At 39.9% G+C, this 15,360-nt stretch overlaps 1 protein-coding gene across 1 annotated transcript in view; it reads left to right on the forward strand.

Annotated features, from left to right (window-relative positions):
- Positions 1–15,360, forward strand: part of LOC138367205 (uncharacterized) — a 41,179-nt gene that overhangs the window by 14,125 nt on the left and 11,694 nt on the right. Inside the window, exons 6-11 of the mRNA XM_069328611.1 lie at positions 2,079–2,235; positions 2,281–2,508; positions 2,745–3,115; positions 10,188–10,344; positions 10,390–10,617; positions 10,854–11,224. Coding sequence (XP_069184712.1) covers positions 2,079–2,235; positions 2,281–2,508; positions 2,745–3,115; positions 10,188–10,344; positions 10,390–10,617; positions 10,854–11,224 — 1,512 coding nt within the window. The remainder of the gene's footprint in view (positions 1–2,078; positions 2,236–2,280; positions 2,509–2,744; positions 3,116–10,187; positions 10,345–10,389; positions 10,618–10,853; positions 11,225–15,360) is intronic.

Consider the following 15,360-nt stretch of genomic DNA (forward strand, 5'->3'; position numbering starts at 1 on the left):
TGTTCGTTTACTATCATAGAACTGGCAAATAATAATATTTGACTTTTCCAAATAATAAACCCGTCCTAACCCGAGCATTTCAAGCACAACCGCGAGAAATGATAATATCCATAATAAATAATTTGGTTAACAAACGCGGGACGTGGAGCGGGGCGGAAGGGACGCCAGTCCACGTGTTGAAACGCTCACGAGTAGGCGTGTTCACGTAGTGCTCACGAGGAGACGCCATTACCCAGCCACCAGGGTAAACACTATCAAATCTCCAGAAGAAAGTCGCCACTGTGAGGTGTGAAGAACCTTGCAGACAATACCTTCACTTGGTGTCAGTGTCATTTACGGAATCTGTTAAATTTGGTTCTATGTAACTCCATGTGACCGGCCAGTGGAGCGCGTCAGTATCTAGGATAAGACAAGTCTAGAGCCTAGGACGCGACCTTCGGCAAGCCTTAACTTACACAGTGCCCATATTAGCTAAGTACCTTAACCTTGTTTGATGCATCAGATCGGGGGTGGGTTTATAGCTGGGTAGCTTGTCGTGACGACGTATAACAACTAAAAATCACAGGTCATTATCTTTCTCCTTTTATTAATATACATTTATTGAACATAGAAATCCAGTAGTTTAATCTGTTGCTACTGTAAACAATTGTTTTTGCAGCGTGTGTGAAGAATTCTCCGAGCTGTCATTTCCCATGTTAATCAACTCCCAGTGTTCCATGACGAATCCAGGAGTATCAGAGGAAGCGTCGTGACTAACTTCTAAGAAATCGTCATTAAGCTAAGATTCCTTTTGTATTCCTCGAATTTATTATCTGTACTCTTTTACATGCAGAACTCTGTTCATTGGATTAACATGTGTTTATTATAATTATTATTATACATATTCATACTCTATGTTCCCCTTAATGATAATGATAATGATTTCATAAGTATTCATAGGATTAGATTATTATACATTGGATTAGTGAACGAACCACACTAGTTCCTGGACGTACTGAGTTCCAGTAATACCCCCCCAATGTAGGTGTTTGAGGCTTTGATTCATTTAATTATACAGTCCACTAATTATTTCAATTATCATATTCTCTAGTATTTTATCCATAGTTACTGGTTCATCTAGAATTTTCTAATGATCCTATTTTCTCAGTTTCCCTCTTTACTACAAAAGCGGGTGGTCCTTCGTAATTAATTTTACTATATTAATACTATATTAATTACAGTCAAGCCCCAAATGTCCCACATTATGGTCCTCTTCGAACCGGATAGGCTTAAATTTATGATTACAAATACTAATTATTAATAACTAATCCTTGTGTGATGTAAGCTAGACTAACTATTTAATTAATTGTGTCAACCAACAGTGTAACACATCAGTTAGTCTAAGTCACACCAACACATTGCTACTTTCACCTCATGTATAAGGTAGCCTTAGTGGGACACAGTCAATTACCCACAACACTTAGAACTACACTTCATACTGAAGTAAGAATTTTTAGGTCACTAGGAGCATCAGCTCATAACCTTTATATGTTTTCACCTGTGTGTACAAGTGCACCCTTATAAAAACAAAAAACCCAAAAATACAGCACAATTATATTCACCTTACTGCACCACAATAATCTTTACCAATCTTATTAGGTAGAATTTAGACTGAGATTGTGCTGAATTTGGTACAAGCCCAGACTAAATAAATTTATAGTTCTTAGTTAGGAATTCTCACGACTAGACTTAAGCTAGTCAGTAGTGTATGTATTATACTATTTGTGCTGACCCTATACAGGGTGGGATTAAACTTTGAGATAACTCTGATTGGAGTGTCTCCATAATATTTCTCTTGTACTCATTATTTGTGTATTGCTGGATGATCCCCATTACCTCTGATGGTGATATAGATGAGCTAACCGGACGAGAACTAATGGTGAAGTTCAGACAGTGCACAAAATAACTAGCTATTTCTTGTTAGGTAGGTAAAACTATAGTCTATTCAAGTATATTAGGCTATTCTCATTGATATTGAACTCCACTGAATGAGTCAATATCCCAGTTATCTCAGTAATAAATATTTACTGACCAATCAGCCTTTACCCAACAAGATGGACACAACTACCAAAATGAAAAGGACCCTTATCGGTCTGAAAGGTCATTTGACCCGACAGATTAATAAATGCCAAAATCTGTCACAACAGTCAACTGTTGATTACTTTGAATTAGAAGATTTATTACAAGTTGCTGAAAGTAAATTTGCTCATATTAAGCAACACATGAATTTGTATTTGACAGAACTTCACTCAACTTCTGTAGAAAGTAGTGAACTTGAGGAGGTTATCGATGAGTTAGCTCAGTATGAAGAAGATATCCGAGTTAAGCTTCTACCCTTTAAGAAGCAAATTGCTAAAAACAAGCTGACAGTAGCTTCTGCTGCACGTACAGATCCTGAGGTCAAATTACCTCAAATCAATATACCCACATTCTCTGGTGATGAGAATGAAAGTTGGGATGATTTCTGGAGTAAATTCGTAGATGCAGTAGACTCTAAAGCTAACATTCCTCAAACCACCAAATTCACTTATTTACAAGGCTTGTTAAGAAATGAAGCCTTGAAAGTAATCTCTAATATAACACTGACCAGTGATGGTTACACATTGGCTATTCAATTGCTCAAAACCAACTCCATAACACGAAAAGAACTGTAACTGTCTTAGTTCAAAAATTGCTAGATTTACCTTCTGCCAATAATTCCACAGATTCTCTCCAAACTTTCAGACTAGAGTTAGAGTCTTTACTCAAGGCCTTAAGCCTCAAAGTCCTAGTTCAGTCAGCTGAATGGATGACCAAAGTAGTTGTTAAGCGAAAATTGCCAAGAGAAACTTTAGATAAGTTGTGTACTATGTACAATAAGACCTTTTTGACTTTGAAAGAAATCACAGAAGGTCTACATACCTTAGTCGAAAGACAAAGAGCCAATCAAGACGGGGAGAAAGTTTCAAACTCCTCTACCAACTCTCATCGTAACTCAACTCAAGTTGACACTTCAGTCAAACCAAAAATGACTTTAAATAAGTCTAGTAAATTTACATCTAGAACTACTCCATCCACTGGGAAAAGAAGTGGAAATGTAGGTACTTATTCGTTGTCTCCTTCTGAGATAACCAATGACTTGTCTACTAAAGAGAACAAGTCAAACAAAGAGAGAAGGTGTCTGCTCCACAAAAAATGTGTAGTGCAGCTACGTCCCTGCAACAGATGCAACCAAGGTGTACATCACTACGCCTTATGTAGAAAATCTTCTACACCAACCGTGACCACTGGGGAGAATTTCACGAATTCTACCGCAGTGCAATATTGCAAGGTGCATCAAGAAGTAAATGTACTTGCTACTGAGTCAGGCAATAATACCACTCTGCCTACAGCTCAACTTAGACTAATAAACAGAAGATCTAGAATTAACACTAGAGGTCTTTTTGACCAAGGTTCACAGAAAACCTTCATTACACAACAATTGGTAGATGAGTTAAATTTAAAACCTGCCAAAAGTGTGAGGTTAAATATTTCTGGTTTCTTGTCGAATAGTGGACCTCGTGACTACCAAGTAGTTAAGGTATTAGTGAGACTCTGATCTTCCACTAGTCCAATACAAGCAGTAGTAGTAGATAAACTTCCTACAGACCTGCAGGTCACAGGGTTAGCTCGCACTGGGAGACATCTTAGACGAAACCGCATGAGGCTAGCAGATTATAAAATAAATTCTGACTGCCTCACTGATGTTGGAATACTTATAGGCGCAGATCATTATTACAAATTTATAACTGGATGCACCAGACAACACGGAATGAATCTGTTGTCATCTGCAGGAGGCAAACTGCTTACGGGACCGGTGCTTTTCAGACAAAATTCAGCGTCCACAAACCAACAATCTAATAACATAATAGTGGCGTGACTAGGCTTGGAACAGTCACCCCTACGTTTCAGAGAAATATCTGAGGATATTGAGTCTGACCCACCAATACATCGTCTGTGGGATTTAGACACTTTAGGCATCATCCCTGAACAACCAAGTCCTGATGATACGTGGACTTACCAGCAATACCTGGATACAGTTGTCTATGAAAATAAACAATACTGGGTAAGACTCCCATGGAAGTTGGATCATCCACAACTTCCAGTAAATTATTTTATGGCAGCCTCACAATTACAGTCTCAATTAACACGACTACAGAAGCAGCCAGACAAACTGAACATGTATCATCAACTCATCCAACAACAACTTAACAGTAAATTTATTGAGGTTGTTGATAACGATGACCGAAAAATAGGTCATTATTTACCTCATCACGCTGTGGTGAAAGACTCATTGACAACACCTATTCATATTGTCTTTAACTGTAGTGCTAAAGTAAAGCCAAGCAGTGTGTCTTTAAATGAATGTCTTCAAACGGGACCTAGCCTAACACAAAGGCTACATGATGTGCTGTTACGATTTCGCACTGGTATTTTCGCCTATACAGCTGATATCAGCAAAGCTTTTCTCCGAGTAGGTTTACAGGAGGAGGATCGTAACTACACAAAATTCCTCTGGATTAAGGATCCACTGGATCCTAACAGTGAAGTTATCACATATCGTTTTGCCTCAGTATTATTTGGAGCTACGTCCTCACCGTTTCTTTTGCAAGCAACATTAGACACACATTTGAGGAAATCAAACAGCCCCTATAAGGCAGACATTAGCGACAACTTGTATGTCGACAATTTCCAAGGGACAACTAATGATCAAACTGATCTGGTAGAAATCTACCATGAGGCTAACCGTGAGCTATTAGGAGCCAATATGCCACTACAGTCATGGACCTCAAATAATGAATTACTCAACCAGGTAATCGAGAAAGAATTTCCAGGTTATCAGGTACCCAATCAATTAAAGGTTCTAGGCGTGGAATGGAACACCAGTACTGACGAGATGAATGTCAAGTCAGTACAAACTGATAACTCAACCCTTACCATGAGAACACTGCTCTCGTTTGTCAGTCAACCATTTGACCCTTTAGGCCTACTTAGTCCTATATTAATAAGGGGCAAACTCCTAATGCAGGAGTGCTGGCAGAAACATATGGGATGGGATGACCCGTTACCAAGTGAGTTACAAGCTAAATGGCAGATACTCTCAACGGATTTTAATCAGTTAGGTGTTTTGAAATTTCCTCGTAATGCTTCAGGACCAAACTTACCCACCAATTTGCACGTTTTCTGCGATGCCTCTGGCAAAGCATACGGCGCAGTAGCCTACTTAGTTAATAGTGCACAATCAATTTTGTTCACATCTAAAGCAAGAGTTGCTCCCATTAAGAAGAGATCTTTACCTCAAATGGAGTTGACTGCATTGCTGGTGGGAGTAAGATTGGCTCATTGCCTGACAAAGACACTCAATAATATCCACTTTGGTGAGATTGTCGTGTGGTCAGACAACGAGGCAGTCTTACAATGGGTAAGAAACAACAACAACAAAACTCCCTACGTCAGTAATCGCGTCAGGGAGATTCATGAGTTATCTGCTGGATATAAATTTAGACATGTTCCTACTAAGGACAATCCTGCAGATTATTTATCTCGAGGGTTAACACTAAAACAACTTATCAAGTCTTCGCTGTGGTTCAATGGACCTTCATGGCTTGTTGGTGGTCAGTGGCCCAAACAAAAGCCACAAGTCATAGTGACCAATATCACCACTCCCATGAAAGAACCAGAACCTCAACGAATCTTAGCCATTGATCCTCACAATTATTCTAACTTAAGCAAGTTATTAAGAGTAACTGCACATGTGTTTGATTTTCTTGCTAAGATAGGAATTCGACATAAGTTTCCCAATCCTATCCTCTACTGGATCAAACGTGCACAACAAGAGACATATGGAAGCGAATATGAAAATCTTCCAGATAAATTAACTAAGTCTCTAGGTATCTGGTATGATGCCAACACTCATGATATACTAAGATGTGGAGGACGTTTGCTTCATGCAAAAATTGACTTGGACACAAAGAATCCAATTCTTCTACCTCGTCACCACGTCATCACTAAACTTCTTGTTTTACATCACCATCAATATGGTACTTTACATGGTGGAGTGTTAGATACTCTCACCGACCTTAGACAAAAGTACTGGCTTCCTCAAAGTCGTCAGACAGTTAAGTCAATTATTAAATCTTGTGTAATCTGTAAAAGATACGATGCCAGAGTATGTCCTTACCCAGGACCTCCACCACTCCCTGAGGAAAGAGTGGTTCATCTTCGTCCTTTCGAAACCACTGGTGTTGACTACACAGGAGCCTTACTTCTCACTGGCAACCCAGATAATATACCAGTGAAAGCATACATTTGTCTCTTTACGTGTGCTACAACCAGAGGTGTACATTTAGAAGTCACTTCAGACATGAGTGCTGAAGCCTTCATCCAGGCCTTCCGCAGATTTGCAGCTCGCAGATCTTGTCCCAAATTAATGATATCGGACAATGGTTCCAATTTTGTGGCAGGAGAAGCTTGTTTACGAGAAGTCTGGAACCACCCAGAAGTACAGTCGGTTCTACGGAGACGACAATGTCACTGGAAATTCATAGCACCGAGAGCCCCTTGGCAAGGTGGGTTCTATGAGCGAATGGTAGGCACAGTCAAGAAGTGTCTAAGGAAAACTTTACACAGACAAAAGGTCAGTTACTCCGAACTCCAAACTATTGTTGTGGAAATCGAGGCGCGAGTCAATAACCGCCCAATAACCTACCTGTCTGATGATTTCACCCAGAGAGAACCTCTGAGTCCCTCACACTTGATCCATGGAGGTCTACTGAGCCGAAGAGGCTCAGTAGACATCCCTTTAGGGAGGCATCCCTTTAGCCGAAGAGGACCCCGTAGACCCGTCACATGTGACCAGAGGTGACTTGGTGGAAAGCTACCAGCATCTCTCCAGAGTTATTAACAGGTGGAATGAGGTGTGGACTAGAGAGTACCTCACAGCTCTACGAGAGTACCACTACGGAGCTTCGAGTCCTTACAATAAAGTACAATTAAAACCAGGGGACCTAGTACTAGTCGACAGTGATGGACCAAGGTCAGAGTGGCCCATAGGCAAAATTGTTGCCATTCATCCAGATCATCAAGGTGTCCTGAGAGTAGTTAAAGTTTTATGCCGAGGCAACACTACTCTAAAAACTTTAGAGAAGCTGGTTCCCCTTGAATTGGCTGAGCGAGAACATCAGCCAGGTCCAGTTTCCCCAGTAATTTCCGAGGATAGTAATTCTGATCCTCAGAGCAACCGCCCCACTAGAGCTGCTGCTCAACAATGTAGGCGGAATCTGCAAGCCTATTACAACTCTGAACAAGAGTAATTCCTTTTACACCCAATTTAGATAACTATGATGATACTGCGGGGTGATGTCAAGTAACAAACCATTACAAGTCACTATGACCCAGGACATTCCCATCACAGTAGATTCTGTTGTTTAAATTGTGTGATTCAAATCTTTAATTATTGTGTAGTCTATAAATAACATGTTTCATTTGACATGAAATTAGCAAGACCTAAGTTTCTTGCAAGTCCTTAACAAATACGGGACATTCGTTATGTGTGTACTAACATACTAACATATTAACATACTAATATACTAATATTAATACCAACTTCGGGATAGGTGTCAGTACTCCACATTACACTACGACCCTAGAATCCTCCCCCCGGAGTTATGTTGGAAATTTCCAACATTGAATACAACACTGTTGTATTCTCATTAATTACTACTAATTCTACTAATCATTGTAGTGATTAAAATTAACCCAACGTAGAGTTCCCATGTACTAATAATTACATCTGTAGAGTAAGGCTAGAATTCTTACATCACCCGACACCAGTATTGCGTCAGATTCCATTGTAATAAACACATTTATATCCAATGTGCCGGAGAATTGAAGTTGATTCTCCATAGACAACGGTGTTCTGTGTGATAATTAATTACAGATAAACTGATCTCCAACTAAAGCCAAATAGAGCGTTTATAGTTATAGCTGTTATCTGGTAATAAAATTAACGTCACGAGTGAATGCCCTGGAGAGACATTAATTCTTCTCCATTGTTCGTTTACTATCATAGAACTGGCAAATAATAATATTTGACTTTTCCAAATAATAAACCCGTCCTAACCCGAGCATTTCAAGCACAACCGCGAGAAATGATAATATCCATAATAAATAATTTGGTTAACAAACGCGGGACGTGGAGCGGGGCGGAAGGGACGCCAGTCCACGTGTTGAAACGCTCACGAGTAGGCGTGTTCACGTAGTGCTCACGAGGAGACGCCATTACCCAGCCACCAGGGTAAACACTATCAAATCTCCAGAAGAAAGTCGCCACTGTGAGGTGTGAAGAACCTTGCAGACAATACCTTCACTTGGTGTCAGTGTCATTTACGGAATCTGTTAAATTTGGTTCTATGTAACTCCATGTGACCGGCCAGTGGAGCGCGTCAGTATCTAGGATAAGACAAGTCTAGAGCCTAGGACGCGACCTTCGGCAAGCCTTAACTTACACAGTGCCCATATTAGCTAAGTACCTTAACCTTGTTTGATGCATCAGATCGGGGGTGGGTTTATAGCTGGGTAGCTTGTCGTGACGACGTATAACAACTAAAAATCACAGGTCATTATCTTTCTCCTTTTATTAATATACATTTATTGAACATAGAAATCCAGTAGTTTAATCTGTTGCTACTGTAAACAATTGTTTTTGCAGCGTGTGTGAAGAATTCTCCGAGCTGTCATTTCCCATGTTAATCAACTCCCAGTGTTCCATGACGAATCCAGGAGTATCAGAGGAAGCGTCGTGACTAACTTCTAAGAAATCGTCATTAAGCTAAGATTCCTTTTGTATTCCTCGAATTTATTATCTGTACTCTTTTACATGCAGAACTCTGTTCATTGGATTAACATGTGTTTATTATAATTATTATTATACATATTCATACTCTATGTTCCCCTTAATGATAATGATAATGATTTCATAAGTATTCATAGGATTAGATTATTATACATTGGATTAGTGAACGAACCACACTAGTTCCTGGACGTACTGAGTTCCAGTAATACCCCCCCAATGTAGGTGTTTGAGGCTTTGATTCATTTAATTATACAGTCCACTAATTATTTCAATTATCATATTCTCTAGTATTTTATCCATAGTTACTGGTTCATCTAGAATTTTCTAATGATCCTATTTTCTCAGTTTCCCTCTTTACTACAAAAGCGGGTGGTCCTTCGTAATTAATTTTACTATATTAATACTATATTAATTACAGTCAAGCCCCAAATGTCCCACATTATGGTCCTCTTCGAACCGGATAGGCTTAAATTTATGATTACAAATACTAATTATTAATAACTAATCCTTGTGTGATGTAAGCTAGACTAACTATTTAATTAATTGTGTCAACCAACAGTGTAACACATCAGTTAGTCTAAGTCACACCAACACATTGCTACTTTCACCTCATGTATAAGGTAGCCTTAGTGGGACACAGTCAATTACCCACAACACTTAGAACTACACTTCATACTGAAGTAAGAATTTTTAGGTCACTAGGAGCATCAGCTCATAACCTTTATATGTTTTCACCTGTGTGTACAAGTGCACCCTTATAAAAACAAAAAACCCAAAAATACAGCACAATTATATTCACCTTACTGCACCACAATAATCTTTACCAATCTTATTAGGTAGAATTTAGACTGAGATTGTGCTGAATTTGGTACAAGCCCAGACTAAATAAATTTATAGTTCTTAGTTAGGAATTCTCACGACTAGACTTAAGCTAGTCAGTAGTGTATGTATTATACTATTTGTGCTGACCCTATACAGGGTGGGATTAAACTTTGAGATAACTCTGATTGGAGTGTCTCCATAATATTTCTCTTGTACTCATTATTTGTGTATTGCTGGATGATCCCCATTACCTCTGATGGTGATATAGATGAGCTAACCGGACGAGAACTAATGGTGAAGTTCAGACAGTGCACAAAATAACTAGCTATTTCTTGTTAGGTAGGTAAAACTATAGTCTATTCAAGTATATTAAGCTATTCTCATTGATATTGAACTCCACTGAATGAGTCAATATCCCAGTTATCTCAGTAATAAATATTTACTGACCAATCAGCCTTTACCCAACAAGATGGACACGGCTACCAAAATGAAAAGGACCCTTATCGGTCTGAAAGGTCATTTGACCCGACAGATTAATAAATGCCAAAATCTGTCACAACAGTCAACTGTTGATTACTTTGAATTAGAAGATTTATTACAAGTTGCTGAAAGTAAATTTGCTCATATTAAGCAACACATGAATTTGTATTTGACAGAACTTCACTCAACTTCTGTAGAAAGTAGTGAACTTGAGGAGGTTATCGATGAGTTAGCTCAGTATGAAGAAGATATCCGAGTTAAGCTTCTACCCTTTAAGAAGCAAATTGCTAAAAACAAGCTGACAGTAGCTTCTGCTGCACGTACAGATCCTGAGGTCAAATTACCTCAAATCAATATACCCACATTCTCTGGTGATGAGAATGAAAGTTGGGATGATTTCTGGAGTAAATTCGTAGATGCAGTAGACTCTAAAGCTAACATTCCTCAAACCACCAAATTCACTTATTTACAAGGCTTGTTAAGAAATGAAGCCTTGAAAGTAATCTCTAATATAACACTGACCAGTGATGGTTACACATTGGCTATTCAATTGCTCAAAACCAACTCCATAACACGAAAAGAACTGTAACTGTCTTAGTTCAAAAATTGCTAGATTTACCTTCTGCCAATAATTCCACAGATTCTCTCCAAACTTTCAGACTAGAGTTAGAGTCTTTACTCAAGGCCTTAAGCCTCAAAGTCCTAGTTCAGTCAGCTGAATGGATGACCAAAGTAGTTGTTAAGCGAAAATTGCCAAGAGAAACTTTAGATAAGTTGTGTACTATGTACAATAAGACCTTTTTGACTTTGAAAAAAATCACAGAAGGTCTACATACCTTAGTCGAAAGACAAAGAGCCAATCAAGACGGGGAGAAAGTTTCAAACTCCTCTACCAACTCTCATCGTAACTCAACTCAAGTTGACACTTCAGTCAAACCAAAAATGACTTTAAATAAGTCTAGTAAATTTACATCTAGAACTACTCCATCCACTGGGAAAAGAAGTGGAAATGTAGGTACTTATTCGTTGTCTCCTTCTGAGATAACCAATGACTTGTCTACTAAAGAGAACAAGTCAAACAAAGAGAGAAGGTGTCTGCTCCACAAAAAATGTGTAGTGCAGCTACGTCCCTGCAACAGATGCAACCAAGGTGTACATCACTACGCCTTATGTAGAAAATCTTCTACACCAACCGTGACCACTGGGGAGAATTTCACGAATTCTACCGCAGTGCAATATTGCAAGGTGCATCAAGAAGTAAATGTACTTGCTACTGAGTCAGGCAATAATACCACTCTGCCTACAGCTCAACTTAGACTAATAAACAGAAGATCTAGAATTAACACTAGAGGTCTTTTTGACCAAGGTTCACAGAAAACCTTCATTACACAACAATTGGTAGATGAGTTAAATTTAAAACCTGCCAAAAGTGTGAGGTTAAATATTTCTGGTTTCTTGTCGAATAGTGGACCTCGTGACTACCAAGTAGTTAAGGTATTAGTGAGACTCGGATCTTCCACTAGTCCAATACAAGCAGTAGTAGTAGATAAACTTCCTACAGACCTGCAGGTCACAGGGTTAGCTCGCACTGGGAGACATCTTAGACGAAACCGCATGAGGCTAGCAGATTATAAAATAAATTCTGACTGCCTCACTGATGTTGGAATACTTATAGGCGCAGATCATTATTACAAATTTATAACTGGATGCACCAGACAACACGGAATGAATCTGTTGTCATCTGCAGGAGGCAAACTGCTTACGGGACCGGTGCTTTTCAGACAAAATTCAGCGTCCACAAACCAACAATCTAATAACATAATAGTGGCGTGACTAGGCTTGGAACAGTCACCCCTACGTTTCAGAGAAATATCTGAGGATATTGAGTCTGACCCACCAATACATCGTCTGTGGGATTTAGACACTTTAGGCATCATCCCTGAACAACCAAATCCTGATGATACGTGGACTTACCAGCAATACCTGGATACAGTTGTCTATGAAAATAAACAATACTGGGTAAGACTCCCATGGAAGTTGGATCATCCACAACTTCCAGTAAATTATTTTATGGCAGCCTCACAATTACAGTCTCAATTAACACGACTACAGAAGCAGCCAGACAAACTGAACATGTATCATCAACTCATCCAACAACAACTTAACAGTAAATTTATTGAGGTTGTTGATAACGATGACCGAAAAATAGGTCATTATTTACCTCATCACGCTGTGGTGAAAGACTCATTGACAACACCTATTCATATTGTCTTTAACTGTAGTGCTAAAGTAAAGCCAAGCAGTGTGTCTTTAAATGAATGTCTTCAAACGGGACCTAGCCTAACACAAAGGCTACATGATGTGCTGTTACGATTTCGCACTGGTATTTTCGCCTATACAGCTGATATCAGCAAAGCTTTTCTCCGAGTAGGTTTACAGGAGGAGGATCGTAACTACACAAAATTCCTCTGGATTAAGGATCCACTGGATCCTAACAGTGAAGTTATCACATATCGTTTTGCCTCAGTATTATTTGGAGCTACGTCCTCACCGTTTCTTTTGCAAGCAACATTAGACACACATTTGAGGAAATCAAACAGCCCCTATAAGGCAGACATTAGCGACAACTTGTATGTCGACAATTTCCAAGGGACAACTAATGATCAAACTGATCTGGTAGAAATCTACCATGAGGCTAACCGTGAGCTATTAGGAGCCAATATGCCACTACAGTCATGGACCTCAAATAATGAATTACTCAACCAGGTAATCGAGAAAGAATTTCCAGGTTATCAGGTACCCAATCAATTAAAGGTTCTAGGCGTGGAATGGAACACCAGTACTGACGAGATGAATGTCAAGTCAGTACAAACTGATAACTCAACCCTTACCATGAGAACACTGCTCTCGTTTGTCAGTCAACCATTTGACCCTTTAGGCCTACTTAGTCCTATATTAATAAGGGGCAAACTCCTAATGCAGGAGTGCTGGCAGAAACATATGGGATGGGATGACCCGTTACCAAGTGAGTTACAAGCTAAATGGCAGATACTCTCAACGGATTTTAATCAGTTAGGTGTTTTGAAATTTCCTCGTAATGCTTCAGGACCAAACTTACCCACCAATTTGCACGTTTTCTGCGATGCCTCTGGCAAAGCATACGGCGCAGTAGCCTACTTAGTTAATAGTGCACAATCAATTTTGTTCACATCTAAAGCAAGAGTTGCTCCCATTAAGAAGAGATCTTTACCTCAAATGGAGTTGACTGCATTGCTGGTGGGAGTAAGATTGGCTCATTGCCTGACAAAGACACTCAATAATATCCACTTTGGTGAGATTGTCGTGTGGTCAGACAACGAGGCAGTCTTACAATGGGTAAGAAACAACAACAACAAAACTCCCTACGTCAGTAATCGCGTCAGGGAGATTCATGAGTTATCTGCTGGATATAAATTTAGACATGTTCCTACTAAGGACAATCCTGCAGATTATTTATCTCGAGGGTTAACACTAAAACAACTTATCAAGTCTTCGCTGTGGTTCAATGGACCTTCATGGCTTGTTGGTGGTCAGTGGCCCAAACAAAAGCCACAAGTCATAGTGACCAATATCACCACTCCCATGAAAGAACCAGAACCTCAACGAATCTTAGCCATTGATCCTCACAATTATTCTAACTTAAGCAAGTTATTAAGAGTAACTGCACATGTGTTTGATTTTCTTGCTAAGATAGGAATTCGACATAAGTTTCCCAATCCTATCCTCTACTGGATCAAACGTGCACAACAAGAGACATATGGAAGCGAATATGAAAATCTTCCAGATAAATTAACTAAGTCTCTAGGTATCTGGTATGATGCCAACACTCATGATATACTAAGATGTGGAGGACGTTTGCTTCATGCAAAAATTGACTTGGACACAAAGAATCCAATTCTTCTACCTCGTCACCACGTCATCACTAAACTTCTTGTTTTACATCACCATCAATATGGTACTTTACATGGTGGAGTGTTAGATACTCTCACCGACCTTAGACAAAAGTACTGGCTTCCTCAAAGTCGTCAGACAGTTAAGTCAATTATTAAATCTTGTGTAATCTGTAAAAGATACGATGCCAGAGTATGTCCTTACCCAGGACCTCCACCACTCCCTGAGGAAAGAGTGGTTCATCTTCGTCCTTTCGAAACCACTGGTGTTGACTACACAGGAGCCTTACTTCTCACTGGCAACCCAGATAATATACCAGTGAAAGCATACATTTGTCTCTTTACGTGTGCTACAACCAGAGGTGTACATTTAGAAGTCACTTCAGACATGAGTGCTGAAGCCTTCATCCAGGCCTTCCGCAGATTTGCAGCTCGCAGATCTTGTCCCAAATTAATGATATCGGACAATGGTTCCAATTTTGTGGCAGGAGAAGCTTGTTTACGAGAAGTCTGGAACCACCCAGAAGTACAGTCGGTTCTACGGAGACGACAATGTCACTGGAAATTCATAGCACCGAGAGCCCCTTGGCAAGGTGGGTTCTATGAGCGAATGGTAGGCACAGTCAAGAAGTGTCTAAGGAAAACTTTACACAGACAAAAGGTCAGTTACTCCGAACTCCAAACTATTGTTGTGGAAATCGAGGCGCGAGTCAATAACCGCCCAATAACCTACCTGTCTGATGATTTCACCCAGAGAGAACCTCTGAGTCCCTCACACTTGATCCATGGAGGTCTACTGAGCCGAAGAGGCTCAGTAGACATCCCTTTAGGGAGGCATCCCTTTAGCCGAAGAGGACCCCGTAGACCCGTCACATGTGACCAGAGGTGACTTGGTGGAAAGCTACCAGCATCTCTCCAGAGTTATTAACAGGTGGAATGAGGTGTGGACTAGAGAGTACCTCACAGCTCTACGAGAGTACCACTACGGAGCTTCGAGTCCTTACAATAAAGTACAATTAAAACCAGGGGACCTAGTACTAGTCGACAGTGATGGACCAAGGTCAGAGTGGCCCATAGGCAAAATTGTTGCCATTCATCCAGATCATCAAGGTGTCCTGAGAGTAGTTAAAGTTTTATGCCGAGGCAACACTACTCTAAAAACTTTAGAGAAGCTGGTTCCCCTTGAATTGGCTGAGCGAGAACATCAGCCAGGTCCAG

The sequence above is a fragment of the Procambarus clarkii genome, chromosome 21, assembly GCF_040958095.1.
Source record: "Procambarus clarkii isolate CNS0578487 chromosome 21, FALCON_Pclarkii_2.0, whole genome shotgun sequence".
NCBI lineage: Eukaryota > Metazoa > Arthropoda > Malacostraca > Decapoda > Cambaridae > Procambarus > Procambarus clarkii.